This window comes from Thamnophis elegans, chromosome 3 (assembly GCF_009769535.1).
Source record: "Thamnophis elegans isolate rThaEle1 chromosome 3, rThaEle1.pri, whole genome shotgun sequence".
In the NCBI taxonomy this organism is placed as follows: Eukaryota; Metazoa; Chordata; class Lepidosauria; order Squamata; family Colubridae; genus Thamnophis; species Thamnophis elegans.
The window spans coordinates 29,679,109-29,693,402 of NC_045543.1; the positions used below are offsets into that span (position 1 = coordinate 29,679,109).

General features: G+C 39.9%; 1 protein-coding gene across 1 annotated transcript in view; it reads right to left on the reverse strand.

Annotated features, from left to right (window-relative positions):
• The window catches only part of PKHD1 (PKHD1 ciliary IPT domain containing fibrocystin/polyductin), a 254,912-nt gene that overhangs the window by 121,908 nt on the left and 118,710 nt on the right, over positions 1-14,294 (reverse strand). Inside the window, 4 exon segments of the mRNA XM_032213028.1 lie at positions 3,285-3,369; positions 8,889-9,023; positions 11,117-11,177; positions 12,867-12,979. Coding sequence (XP_032068919.1) covers positions 3,285-3,369; positions 8,889-9,023; positions 11,117-11,177; positions 12,867-12,979 — 394 coding nt within the window.

Below are 14,294 nucleotides of genomic sequence, written 5' to 3' on the forward strand. Positions count from 1 at the left end.
TTTGTATGTTTTTTTAACAGAATACCAAAGTTGGAAGGGGCCTTGGAGGTCCCCTAGTCCAATCCTCTGCTCAAGTATGAAACCCTATATTAGTTTCTATTTTATTTTATTGCATTACAATATGTTCTTATGGCTAAACAATAAAGAGCTTTTCTCTTGTTGTTATTATTGTTGGGGCTGTAATTCAGGATTCTGGTGGTGCAATAGTTCACTTCTGATAGGTTCAAGGTTGACTCAGCCTCTCATCCTTCCAAGGTCAGTAAAATGAGATTGTTGGGGACAATATGCAAATAAAGCTTTGACACTGTAAACTGCCCAAAGAGTGCTATAAAGTGCTATGGGATGGTATATAAACCTAAATGCTATTGCTATTGCTTTTCTTTAAGAACTGCAAAATAAGCCTGTATCCTTTTTTATTTAAATGAATCTGGTTGGTAGAGATGTGTGTGCTTGGCTTTAAAGCAAAGGAAATCCTACATATGTTTACTGTATAATAAGCCTTTTTGAGTTTAAAAGCTCTTATCTGAAGTATTACACTTAGAATTTCTATTTTTATTTAGCCAATCTATTAGCTCAACTTCCTCTTGTGGCTCTCTGGATATAGAAGGTGAATTTATGCAGTGTGAGACTTCCTCTATCCACTATGGCTCTCCACATGATAAAACCAGAATTCATTAATGTGAAGAGAGTCCATTGATAAAAGAGGCTCTTCATTATAGACCTTCATCTTCTACATTTGGAAAACAGAGTCTGCATGCTTGTCCTCAAGTGACATCAACTCCATGGTCTCTTCTGTTACCATATTCCAGCAAATGTAGCTGTCCTGTTTGAAAAAGATGCATTGCCTTTGGATATGTACTGTATATATGCAAATTTATTGTTTCTTTTCTATGAACTGTTTTGAGCAAAAATATTTGTATACAATCCTCTTTAGTGTTCTTCACACTCACTTTTCACTTCTCATCACAACCATGTTCAGTACCAAAAATCTAACTTACCCTGACCTTGGTAGCAACCAGAACAGATACTCTCGCCCGCAGTCCGGCGGAGACTCTGGTTGCTGCTTGGAACTCAGCAGCGACAGAGGCTCTTAACCGGATTGCGCCTTTACAGCCGATCCGAGGCAGTGGATCCAGGAGGGCCCCTTGGTTTACTGAGGAACTCCGGGAGATGAAGTGCCGAAAGAGACGCCTAGAGCATCGATGGAGATCCAGTAAGTCCGAGTCAGACCGAGCTCTTTTAACATCCAGCATCAGAGTTTACATCCGGGCAATTAGGACGACAAAAAGAACATACATTGCCTCTCTGATTGCTTCCGCTGAGTCGCGCCCAGCCGCCTTGTTCAGGATAACCCGTTCCCTCCTAAATAGGAGGGATACAAGCGATCCTTTGCAAGGCAGAGCTGAGGACTACGTCCAATTCCTCGCGGATAAAGTTGCTCGGCTTCGGGCAGACCTGGACTCCAATTCTGCAGAACCAGCTGAGGCACCAAGGGATAATCTGGTAGGACATCACTGGATTGATTTTCAAGCTGTTACCCCTGAGGATGTGGACAAGGCCATGAGAGCTGTAAGTGCCTCCACATGTGTACTGGACCCGTGCCCCTCCTGGCTGGTTGTTAACAGCAGGGAGGTGACCCGGGGCTGGATCCAGGCGGTTGTTGCCGCCTCCCTTCGGGAGGGGGTCTTTCCCCCCGCATTAAAGGTGGCGGTGGTGAGACCCCTCCTGAAGAAACCATCTTTGGATCCAGCCGTCCTAAACAACTATCGTCCAGTCTCCAACCTCCCCTTTGTGGGGAAGGTTGTTGAGAAGGTGGTAGCCTTTCAGCTCCAGCGGTCCTTGGAGGAAACCAATTATCTAGATCCCTTCCAGTCTGGTTTCAGGCCTGGCTACAGCACGGAAACCGCTTTGGTCGCATTGATCGATGATCTTTGGAGAGCCAGGGATGGAGGTCATGCCTCCATCCTGGTACTCCTTGACCTCTCTGCGGCTTTCAATACCATCGACCATGGTATCCTTCTGCGACGACTGCGGGAGGTGGGGGTGGGAGGCACTGTCTTATGGTGGTTCTCCTCTTACCTCTCGGACAGGTCGCAATCGGTGTTGGTCGGAGGGCAGAGATCGACCCCTAGGCCCCTAACGTATGGGGTGCCGCAGGGTTCGGTCCTGTCCCCCCTCCTCTTTAATATCTACATGAAACCGCTGGGTGAGATCATTCGACGGCACGGGATAAAATACCACCAGTATGCGGACGATACACAGCTGTATCTGTCCGCCCCGTGCCAACTCAATGAAGCGATTGACGTGATGTGCCAGGGCCTCGAGGCTGTTAGGGACTGGATGGGGGTTAACAAGCTTGTACTCAATCCAGATAAGACCGAGTGGCTGCTGTGCTTCCCTCCTACTAATTGGCCAGGTGTTCCACCTATCAGGCTGGGGAGTCAAACGGTACGCCCCTCAGACAGGGTCCGCAACTTGGGAGTCCTCCTGGACCCACAGCTGACTTTTGAACATCATTTGTCAGCTGTGACCAGGGGGGCATTTGCCCAGGTTCGCCTGGTGCACCAGTTGCGTTCCTACCTGAACCGGGAGGCTCTCACAGCAGTCACTCGTGCCCTTGTGACCTCCAGACTGGATTACTGCAACGTGCTCTACATGGGGCAGCCCTTGAAGAGTATTCGGCGACTTCAGCTTGTCCAGAATGCAGCCGCGCGAGCGATCATGGGTGCGCCTCGGTTCACCCACGTAACACCTATCCGCGAGCTGCACTGGCTGCCTGTTGATCTCCGGGTACGCTTCAAGGTGCTAGTCGTCATCTACAAAGCCCTTCATGGTATTGGACCTGGGTACTTGAGAGACCGCCTACTGCCAATTACCTCCACTAGACCAATTAGATCCCACAGACTAGGCCTCCTCCGAATTCCATCAGCCAGCCAGTGTCGACTGGCGACTACCCGGAGGAGAGCCTTCTCTGTGGCTGCTCCGACCCTCTGGAACGAACTCCCCGTGGAGATTCATACCCTCACCACCCTCCAGGCCTTCCGCATAGCCCTTAAAACCTGGCTGTTCCGACAGGCCTGGGGCTAAAGACTCGCTGCCCCACTTCGAATGGTATGATTGTTGTGCTTTTAACTATGTATGGTTTTTATGTTTTTGTTATTCTGTTTGTATTTCCCCTCCCTTTTTGAGTTGTGAGCCGCCCTGAGTCCCTTTCAGGGAAAAGGGCGGCATACAAATAAAATTAAACCTAAACCTAAACCTAGTAATTTCAGTGCAGTTGTGACTGTCAAAGTTCATAAAGGTTGCACGTGAAATCCATAGTTCATGCTTTTGAGGAGTTTTCAGCCCTGTCAACATACAGCTTCTATCCTAATATAAGAATGTAGACATTGACATTATGTTTAAAAAGAACAGTTGTGTAAAATTAAGTTGTGCATGAATGCATATGATAATGCTGTTCATGCTTAAACTAGTTTAAGACAGTTATCTTAATCCACCAAACTCAGTATAGATACTTTTAGATCTGCCTTTTTCATGCAGAAATTTGGACATGGGTAGAAGAGTGAAGACTGCATTTAGAACAGCACCACCAAGTTCAGGTTTGCTCTGGAAACTGCATAAATAGATACTTGCTGTAGTAATCTAAATTTGGTAATAACTTGGAGATCCTCTATGGATGTTCTAGTAATGTCATTATTTATTCATTCATTCACTTATCAAATTAATATGCTGCTCATAATCTCAATTAATCTTGTCCATCTGCTGCATCTGTTACATTCCCATTCTTCTACCTCCCTCAAACTCACCATCATTTCTTTCACACAAACTCATATTACATGGTCCTATTCATTCTCCCCTGCTAAATACTTTTTATATTTTTGTTTGTGATATTTATTTATTATTAAATGTGTATCCAATCAACCAGTGATGTGCGGTGAGGATTATGGTTGGTGAGGCAAGAGTGCAGCAGTGGCAAAAAGCAACATCCCCAAGTCTGTGTCCAACAGGCCAGGCATCTCGCGTTTATGGCGGACATAAATGTGAGACGCCTGGCCTGTCAGACACGGCGGTGAGAACGTCCCTGCCGCTGCCACACTCTGCCACCTAGCCCCCCCCGCCTCCTCCGACCCCACTGCTGTGTCCAACAGGCCAGGCGTCTCATGTTTATCGCGGACATAAATGTGAGATGCCTGGCCTGTCAGACACAGTGATAAGAATGTCCCTGCTGCTGCTGTGCTCCGCCGCCTCACCCCCGCCTCCTCCGACCTCACCGCTGTGTCTAACAGGCCAGGCATCTCGCATTTATGGCGGACATAAATGCGAGATGCCTGGCCTGTTGGACACAGCAGTGGGGACAGAGGAGGCGGGGGGCGAGGCAGCAGCCGGCAAAGAAAGGGGAGAGGAGAAGGAGAAAAGGGAGAGGGGAGCAGGACGGGGCTCCCAGTGGGGGGGGATGAGGGCTGCCCCTCTCTTCTCAAACAAACTCTCTCTCAAATTGAGAGTGAGTTTGTTCGACTGAAGTGAAGAAAGAAACACATGCACACACACACACATACACACACACACAAATTACTCACAATACAAAATTACAAATTAAATTACAATAATTTTGAATTCCCCCCCCCTCCCTCCATCCGATCCACATACCTTTTCCAGCTGTGGATTTCAACTCTCCTCTTGTCCTCCCGCCATGATGAAAATGTAAAAAATTAAATAAAAAGGCAACTTAGGCACAATTTGCTGCTGCCAGATCAGGAGGCAGAGAACCACGTGCCTGCTTTGCATAAGGAATTTTTCACCTTTTAACCCTTGCTTAACTCTGAGCAAGGGTTAAAAGGTGAAAAATTCCTTATGCAAAGGAGGCACGTAGTTCTCTCGCCTCCCCCTGCAGTTAGCACTAAGCAGACTCAGAGTCATCTACTGTGACTCTGGAGTCTGGCAGCAACTACCTTAGCCTTTTTCCTTTTAATTATTCTTTTCTTTTCCTCATGACACTGGTGAGGGCCCGCCTCCCCTGCCTCCCCTGACTGTATGTCCCTGCAATCAACTCCCAACAGTTCTGTATGATTCACCAACAGAGTTACAATCAGAAACAAAAATAAGAAATAAAAGCAAAATGACAGAAACTGGACAAGGTTAGAAAAAAAGAACTGATGCTGCCTTCATTCACCTTTGTTAAAGGCCTGGGAGAAGAGTTAAGACTTTATAACTGTTCTAAATAACAACAAAGTGAGGGACTTCCTGATTTCAGGGAGACAGACACTGCTACAGAGAAAGTAGGCTTCTAGGGTTCTGATAGATGGCACTGTTTAATTGAAAGAAACCAGAGTGTGACAATGCTGTCAGGCAAACTGATTAGATACTGTGAGCATTAGGCAGTTGCCCAACTAACCTGGTCTTATAACATGAATGGTTTTATAGGTAATAGACAACACTTGAATCATACCAAGAAGCAAACTGACAACCCGTGCAGTTCTTGGAGCAAAAGTGTTATATGGACATACCAAAGCATGCCCATCACTGCTCATTCTGTTGAAACTTCTAGGTGTTCTTCTAGGTGTTTTTCAAGGACAGCCCTATGTACAACATATTGCAGTAGTCAAGCTGTGGTGATCAGAGTGTAGCAACTGTGTAAAGCATCTCCTGATCAAGAGCCTGCTCTCTGGCTTTGGTTATCCATGATATATGTTTTGTGTTTTTAAAGCTCTCCATGTTTTGCCACAGCTTGTCTTTGGGATGGTCACAAAATAAAAGATGCACAAAAAACAAAAGTTACATTTTTAAAAAAATAGATCTCTAGAAATTACAATTACTTTTAAATTGCTAATAGCTATTTAGCAGAAGTACACACATGACTCACATTTAAATTCCACCTATTTTTCCTGTTAATTTGCAGTGGGTGTGAATCAATGCAAAAAGTAGAATTTAAAAAAAAATTGGTTAAAAGGGTATTTTAAACATAAAATGGTTGGCTGAATGGAAGGTTTAGCTTTCTTGTTAAATTAATGTCATAAAGTTTTAAATGATGTTAAAGAGACATCATTATTAAAGGCTAGAATTACATAAATTAATATGTAAATTATGACAAGAAGATTCTTTATCATGAGATAATCAAAGATAATCAGCCCCCTGGGGTGCTGTAAGGAACAAGGCACAGCTGAGTGCTTCAAAATCTTTTAACAAGTAAGATACTGAGAAATCAAGAGCTCAGTATCCCGAGACAGAAAAACCAAAGAAAATATTTTATCAGTGCTATAAAAGTTAGCTGCATTCTAATCCTCTACCTAACTCCTATTCCTTGTTCTCTAGTTCTCTCTTCATTCTTCACACTTACAGCAATCAAAATTTAGTCTCTCTTATTCTTAACACTAAAATCTATTTCAAGATTCAATGTTTATATCCATTAGATTCATTTTAAGTTCCACTTTCCCAATCTTCACTTATGCAAAACAATCTTACCTCTCTTGCGATATATTTGGGCATGGTGAAATTCCTGGAATAATATAGAAAATTAGTTAGAAGAAATCTAGGCATGTGGAATCTTATAATTCCAAGAGAAATATGCTTGCCCCTAGATTTCCATATCCTGGCCTATTTTCACCATATCATTGCCAAGGCAGCATAGTTCAATAAAGATGGAAGATGGGTGACAAATGGAGGAGGCAAGAGTAAAATTGTCCTGTTTTTTCATTATTTTGATGGAATACAAGTTGTTTTTTTTTATTTCCTTTGAAGTAGAGCTTCTGCTGAGGCTATGATGAACTAGATGTCCTCAAAGGAGTGGAAACAGCTAGTCAAAGATAGAGCCCAGAGGGCCAATGCTGGACACTGAAATCTCTCCAGATAAAAGAGAGATGATTTAAGAAATTTTAAATGGACAAAGGAGACTATTGTTTTTAAGATTATTTTTCAATGAAAGTGCATTAGAATGAACTGTAATTAACTTAGACAAGTGGATTCAATCTCTGCAGGAATGATTTTTGCTTATTAAAAACTGCAGACAATTGGTGAATTTTACAAAAAAAGATAACAGTAATAATGTTTGTCTGACTATAACTATGGAGATGTAGATATGAGGTTTGACTGCAATTACAGCATTACATGTACAGCAAAAGGAAAAAAGAAAAGAAAAGAAAGCAAAGAAAAAAGAAAAGAAAAGAAAAAGAAAAGAAAAAAGAAAAGAAAAAAAAGAAAAGAAAAGAAAAGAAAAAAGAAAAGAAAAAAGAAAAGAAAAAAAGTGAGAAGAAGGGATAACTTTGCCTTTGCCTTTCTCTTGTTGGAGATATTTTCAATTTAGAATTACAATATAATGGCAAGAACTTGAAAGGTGGCATGCATGGGGAGAAGGGGGAGGTGTTGTTAGAAGAATCTGTAGAGAAAGGAACGTAAGATTTGCTTCAGAAAACATTTCAGTCAGGGGTCCCCAACCCCAGGGCCATAGCTTATTCGGAATTAGGCAGCACAAGTGGCTGCCCGTGCATGTGCACAGTTTAACTTGCATAAGTAGCAGGTTGGTGATCCCTCGTGCACATGCATCCTGAGCCACCAGCCATGCAACTCAAGCTGCACACATGCGTCCTTGCACTTGTGCATGGACTTCCAAGCTGCAAAATCTCTGATTTCAACAATTTAGAATCTCTTGGTACTAAGTTGACAGCCTTTGAAAAAAGAATAGATAAAAGTTTTGTAAAGATGAAAAAGGAAGTGAAATAAGTAAGAAAGATGGGAAGCTTTAAAAAGCAAATACCTGGACATATAAATCAAATTAATGATAAAATGGAAATTCTGGTGATTAAGGCAAAAGTTACGGACAGAGAATTGGAAAGAGTACTCAACATTGCAATATGGCTTTATTGGAATTAAAAGGGAAAGAATTCAGTCTGAAATTCAGAACTATTCCAGAGATTTCTGATGAAGATATTAAAGAGAAGATTATAACGTTTTTGGGAAACTTTTTAAATTGCCAAGAGAAGGATACTGAGGCAGAAGTAGATAAAGTTAATAGAATAAAGTTCAGGATCTGCAACAAGAAATGTTTCAAGAAATGTTTTCATCCATTTCGTGAGGAAGAAGTCTACAGGTTTAGATTGTTCTAAATGTTTGGCTTTATCGTGAATTACAAAAGTTTAAGATAGAATATAGTTAAAACAATTCTCTTGAAATGATTTTTTAAAATCATTATTTGCAAAAAAAATATTCACTTTAGAAAAAAATGATACAATATTTGATTTATAAAATCTTGAGTGAAAAAATTACTTTAGTTGGAACAAAAAAATCCCAGAAAAATATTTTATATAAAACCCTCAACTAAAACCAGAACTTGTATTGATTGATGATCATGGTAGATTTGTTGGGGGGGGGGAGTTTAATTTACATGGAACTGAGGTTATTATATTGAAAATTTATGCCACAAATGATGATCCTGTAAATGTATAAAAATAATAAAAGTGGGGTATAAATAAATAAAATAAAGTGATGTTCTATAAATGACGTATACAGAGAGTAATAGATTTCTCCTAATGAAAATTTGAGTGGGGATTGGAATGAAGTGACTTCCAACAAATGAACAGAACTTTACAGAAAAATGTTAAAATTAGTCAAGGAAAATTACCCAAAAGTGTTTTTTTCAAAATCTGATGGACAATTTAGAGTTTGTTGATGTATGGAGACAGAAAAATGGTAATTCAAGAGAGTATACTTTCTTTTCTGATACACATAGAACTTTTTCAATAATATATTTCAAATGAATATGATTTGGATTTCAAAAAAATTGGTTACTAAGACTCACTCAAATCATAACTCTGAATTAGTATCCAGGAAAGCTGTGGTTTTAATTCTGTATTCTTGGCTCTTTAACTTGATTCTTTGAAAAAATTGTAACCAAATACCTTTTCATGGAAGTAGCCAATTAGTACACTGTTGACAACAGAAGTGTTTTCAAGACTTTCCACAATGTTCTTACCAAAATCTTTGCAGGAAGAGATGTGGAAGTTCCAAAGCTGAAGGTTGCTGGTGCGAATAATCTGATAGAATTATATTTTAAAATAACATATTAGCATTGTTTTAAAGTAATATATTAGCATTATTTTGTTGAAAGTGCTTTCAGGGTAGATAGCATAATGCTAACTACAAAGTTTCAAGACAAACCTGTGTCCTGCCTCATAAGATAAATCAAAATTTTAAGAAATCATCTAAAATAATGGCAATTTTATTGATTAAATTTTACATGTTAGCAGATGGCAAAAATTAAAAACTGATACTTCCTAAGTTTTGCTGCAATTTTTGTGGCAAGCCTTTCTTCATTGTGAGCCTTAGCTTTCCTTGCTTCATCTTTACAGGCTCGGGCTATTTGCTGATATTCTGCCTTAGTTAACTTTTTTGTCTTTCAATTTGTCAGAGAGTTTTTTTATGAAGCCATGCTGATTTCTTTTGGGAGCTGTTATTTTTCTTCTTCATTGGTATTGTGCTAGACTGAGCTTTTATAATCTCATTTTTCAAAATTTCCCAAGCTTCTTGAGTTGTTTTCCCCTTGAAGATTCTCATCCATGGAATTCTTCCCAAGCTCTCTCTAAGTTTATTGAAATTAGCTCTCTTAAAATCCAAGACTCTAGACTTTGTTCTACTACTTGTGTTTGCATAATGTTGAATTCCAATATTGCATGGTCACTTGCCCACAGGCAATTGACCTGTGACTTCAACACCTTCTATCATTTCCTCTCTGTTAGTGAGAATTAAGTCTAACATGAAGTCCATGGTGTGTGTTTGGAAGTGGCAGTTGATGAAATTGTATAAACAATAAACAGAAAAGGCACAACCGGGTGGAAAGTAGTTTCTTTCAGGGTAGATAGTTAATCAGCAGCATTTGATCATACATAGCATCCAATGTATTAGGGCAGGAAAAATGCTCATTACTAGAGTGAGCAAATATCAAAATAGTTCCAGAAAAGAGGCAAGAAACTGAATAGTAAGCTTGCTTTTAAATACAAGCATTTCAACTACTGCTTAAGGTGTTGAATTAAGACCATTGGGAGTGGAGGAAAACAGCACTGTCTGTAACCACCTTGAGGAAAGGTGGGATATAACAAATAATTGCATTTATGATGTGTATTTTAGAAAGTTGTTGAAAATACATAGTTAATTAACACAAGAAATGGAATACTTGCAATCCACTTCCAACTACTAAAGATATTCAGACTCAAGAAGACTTAAAATCCTGGTCAAGCCAGTCCACTCCAAAATTACAATGATTCCCTCATGTAATTCTTTGGTTGAGATTATTATAGCTTCTGTTTTCAACCTGTTCATGATGAGAATTTCTGCAAGAATATGGGGTGTGTGTGTGTGTGTGTGTGTGTGTGTGTGTGTACCCTCAAGTGAGTTTTGGACTCCTGATAAACTGCCTGGATGAGTCCTTGAAGTTTTCTTGGCAAGGATTTTCAAAAGTGGTTTATCATTGTCTTCTTCCTAAGGCTGAGAGAAAGTGACTGGCCCAAGGTCACCCTGCTGACTTCAAGCCTAAAGTGGGACTAGGGCTCATAGCTTCCTGGTCTCTAGCTTGGGCTTTTAACCACAACATGAAACTGAAATACAGATAATCAAATTAATATAGATTAGGAGAAAAATAAATAATAATTCATGGCAATTATGCATGACATTTGTTAATGAACTGAAACAATTTCATAAAGGATGGCAGGGACTCTGTGCCAATCTTTACATTGCAAATGTAATGTTTTGCCCCCCCCCCCCAAAAAAAAAGGATCAGAATACAGCAACATGAGAAATATTATGTATCAATGTCACATCTCTCCAATGAGTAAAACATATGAGATGAAAATATGACAGAATAGATTAGAATAGCAATAGCAATAGCAGTAGACTTATATACCGCTTCATAGGCCTTTCAGGCCTCTCTAAGCGGTTTACAGAGAGTCAGCATATTGCCCCCAACAATCTGGGTCCTCATTTTACCCACCTCGGAAGGATGGAAGGCTGAGTCAACCCTGAGCCGGTGAGATTTGAACCGCTGACCTGCTGATCTAGCAGTAGCCTGCAGTGCTGCATTTAACCACTGCGCCACCTTGGCTATATGTAACTGAAAATGAAATGAATTGTTTACATATTCTATGAGAAATGAACCATAGCATATCAATATGTTTTCATCCTGCTGGAGGAAAACCCTATTAAACATCAGAGAAAGCATTAAACACATTTATCCCAATTATTGCAGATTTTTCGTGTGTGTGCATATTGTATATCTGTTGGCATGTGTGAGATGACAAAATAACTGTAACAGAGTTGGAAGGGACCTTGGAGGTCATCTAGTCCAACCCCCTGCTCATGCAGGAGACCTGTACTAGGGATTTGAAATGCCGAACTGCCAACCTTTCTTTTTTTAAAAAAAAGTAATCTTTATTAGTTATACAATTTTTTTAAAGAGTAAAACATACAAATACAAATACAATTTTAAACATACAACCCCCCCCCCCGCGGTGACAGTCATTCACATCCCAACTTTTTTTTCCTTCCTCATTGTTTAGTCTCTAAGCCGCATCTTCTCATTACAAAATTCAGGGATCTATTACAATACCCATGTTCACTTTTAGTTCCCATTGTTAACAACTGCTATTTGACTTTCCCCGTTTTAAGTCCCTGCTGTTCTCCTTGTCGCCCACATATACCATAGGTTCCAGCTAAGATAATGTTCCATTTCTCCTTTGTCCGTCAGCCAACCCGTCATTCTGTCCATTCTGCACATTCATAGATCTTTTTAATTATGGCATCTTCCGACGGTATGGTAGTAGATTTCCAAAATTGTGCATAAGTTATTCTTGTGGCCACAATTATATGTAGGCTCAAACGCCATATTGATTTACTCATATTTTCTGGTTTTATGCTTAATAAAAAATTCTCGGGTTTCCATTCCATGCTTGCCCCAGTAACCTCTTTAAGCCATTTTTGAATCCTTCTCCAGTATTTCGTGGCCTCAGTACAAGACCACCAAATATGGTAGAATGTGCCATCCCTTCTTCTGCATTCCAACACAGTGGAGATAACCCAGGAAACATTTTGGCTAACTTCGTTGGGGGGAAGTGCCATCTATAAACCATCTTGTATATGTTTTCTTTAAATGCTGTAGATATTGTAAGTTTAATAGTCTTACTCCATAGATTCCACCATTTGCCCATTTCAATCTCATAGCCAAAGTTTCTCTCCCATGCTATTAGATGGTTTTATCCATCTCTTCTTTAACATCTTGACAGGTCAAAAATTGATAAATCTTCGATAACATTTTCTTATCTCTGCCAAACAAAATCTTATCTAGCCCCTGAGGGTTTTGGTAGATCCCAAACTGTATCCTATCGCTTTTAAACCTGTTTCTAACCTGTAAATATTCCCACCATTCTAGATTCCTGCCCTGCTGCTCTAATTCCATCTTAGTTTTCATGTTGCCATCTTCTGTCATAATGTCTTTGTATGTTATGTTTCTGGTCCAATTAAATACACTGGGATGCGTTAAGGCCTCTAATGGTGCCAACCAGCATGGAACCCTAAGATAGTATTTTTTCCTCATCTTTTCCCAGACCTCCATCAAAATCTTCCGAATATAATGTCCCATGAAGTACCTATGGTGGGTATCTCTTTCTTGCCAGAGGGAGGCATGCCATCCCTGGGGGAGGTCATGTCCCTCTATGGCCAATAGGCGCCTTCTACTCAATGTCACCCAATCCTTCACCCATGTCATAATTGCTGCATTATAATATGCTTCCCAGTTGGGTACTCCGAAGCCTCCCAGACCGAACTGCCAACCTTTCTGATGGACAAGCTCAGTGTCTTAGCCAGATAAGCAGAAAGGGAAAAAAAGATACCTAGAGCAGGAATGAGCTACATTATTACTGAAGGACATCACTGGTTCTCCTAATCTTGCAGGAGGAAGGTGAAAAAAGTAACCATGTCCAGTGCCACATACCATGTTATATAGCTTTGCAGAGGAAATAGCAGTTATTAGGATATCAGAACCAACTCAACAAAGAACGAAAAACACCAAGAACACCAAACAAATTTATTATCACTAACAGCACTTTGATATCTCTATCAAATCCATGGAGGTTAAGATAATAGGTCTCTGAAAGTTGAGAAGACACATACAAATGTGCCTCCCCGCCCCAACTATTCCAAATCATGGACATCAAATCCTGGATTTAGGGTTCAGTTCTTTTTAATCATGATTTAGATCATTTTAAAAAAGGTTTGTTCCATTTTGTTTCTGCAACACTTTGAATAGTTTTTCATAATATGGACTTCCTCTATTGTAGCGACTTCTAGTTTCTTCAGGGGCTCAAAGTTGCTTTGTTCCCTCACTTTTTAGCACCAGAACCACCCTGTGATATACAGTAGTTAGACTGGCTGTGGTTGACCGCAACTCATTCAGTAAGTATTATAGTCAGATCATGGGAACTAATTTCCCTACTCTCTTAAATAGTACTACTATTTTTCTTACTATACATTCTTTTGTAAGTTTTTTTGGGGTGGAGAGAATAATTGAGTTCTGATTCACATTATAGATCAAGAATGAGAAATAAGGTCAGTTCATTTTAAAATACAAACCAAATGGATTCTGCTCTAGACATATCTGAATATATGCCATAAGAAAAGCAATAAGAAAAATCAAAATACTGTATTAATTAATTAATTAATTAATTAATTAAATACATCATAACAATCCCACAATTAGGTGGGATTTATTAGAAGTATCTATCAACCTACAGCATCTCATTAATAGCAGCATGCTACCCACCCACCCCAATGTATCTATTTGAAATAAAACTATTTCATTATCAAATCAAGATTCAACATTAGGAGACTCTAAGAGAGAAGGCAATTAACTGGGAATATTGCCTAGACATTCAGCACTAAAAAAAATCACAATGGAAACGTGATCCAGATGTGCAGTGGCCAAAAGGTGCTCACTGGTGTCATTTTAAATGCTTGCCAAGTGGCTATATCCCCAAAGGGATTGCAAGCACAACCACCAACTCACTTGCCAGAGGTTACTAGATGAATGGCTTTGAGAACACTAGTTGTGACCTAGATCAAAGAGAATCAGTAAAATTAGTAGTCTGAGAAAGAAAGGCCCAGATCCTATTTCCAGACTTGTGACCTATCCAGTTTTTTGCTGTCATGGTGCATGACATTTTTTTGGGGGGGTGGCAAAACAAAGAGATACGAGTAATGCCTAAAGGACAAGTCTAGGCACCTTGTTACAGAAATATAGCTTTGCATATCATACTGCCCAT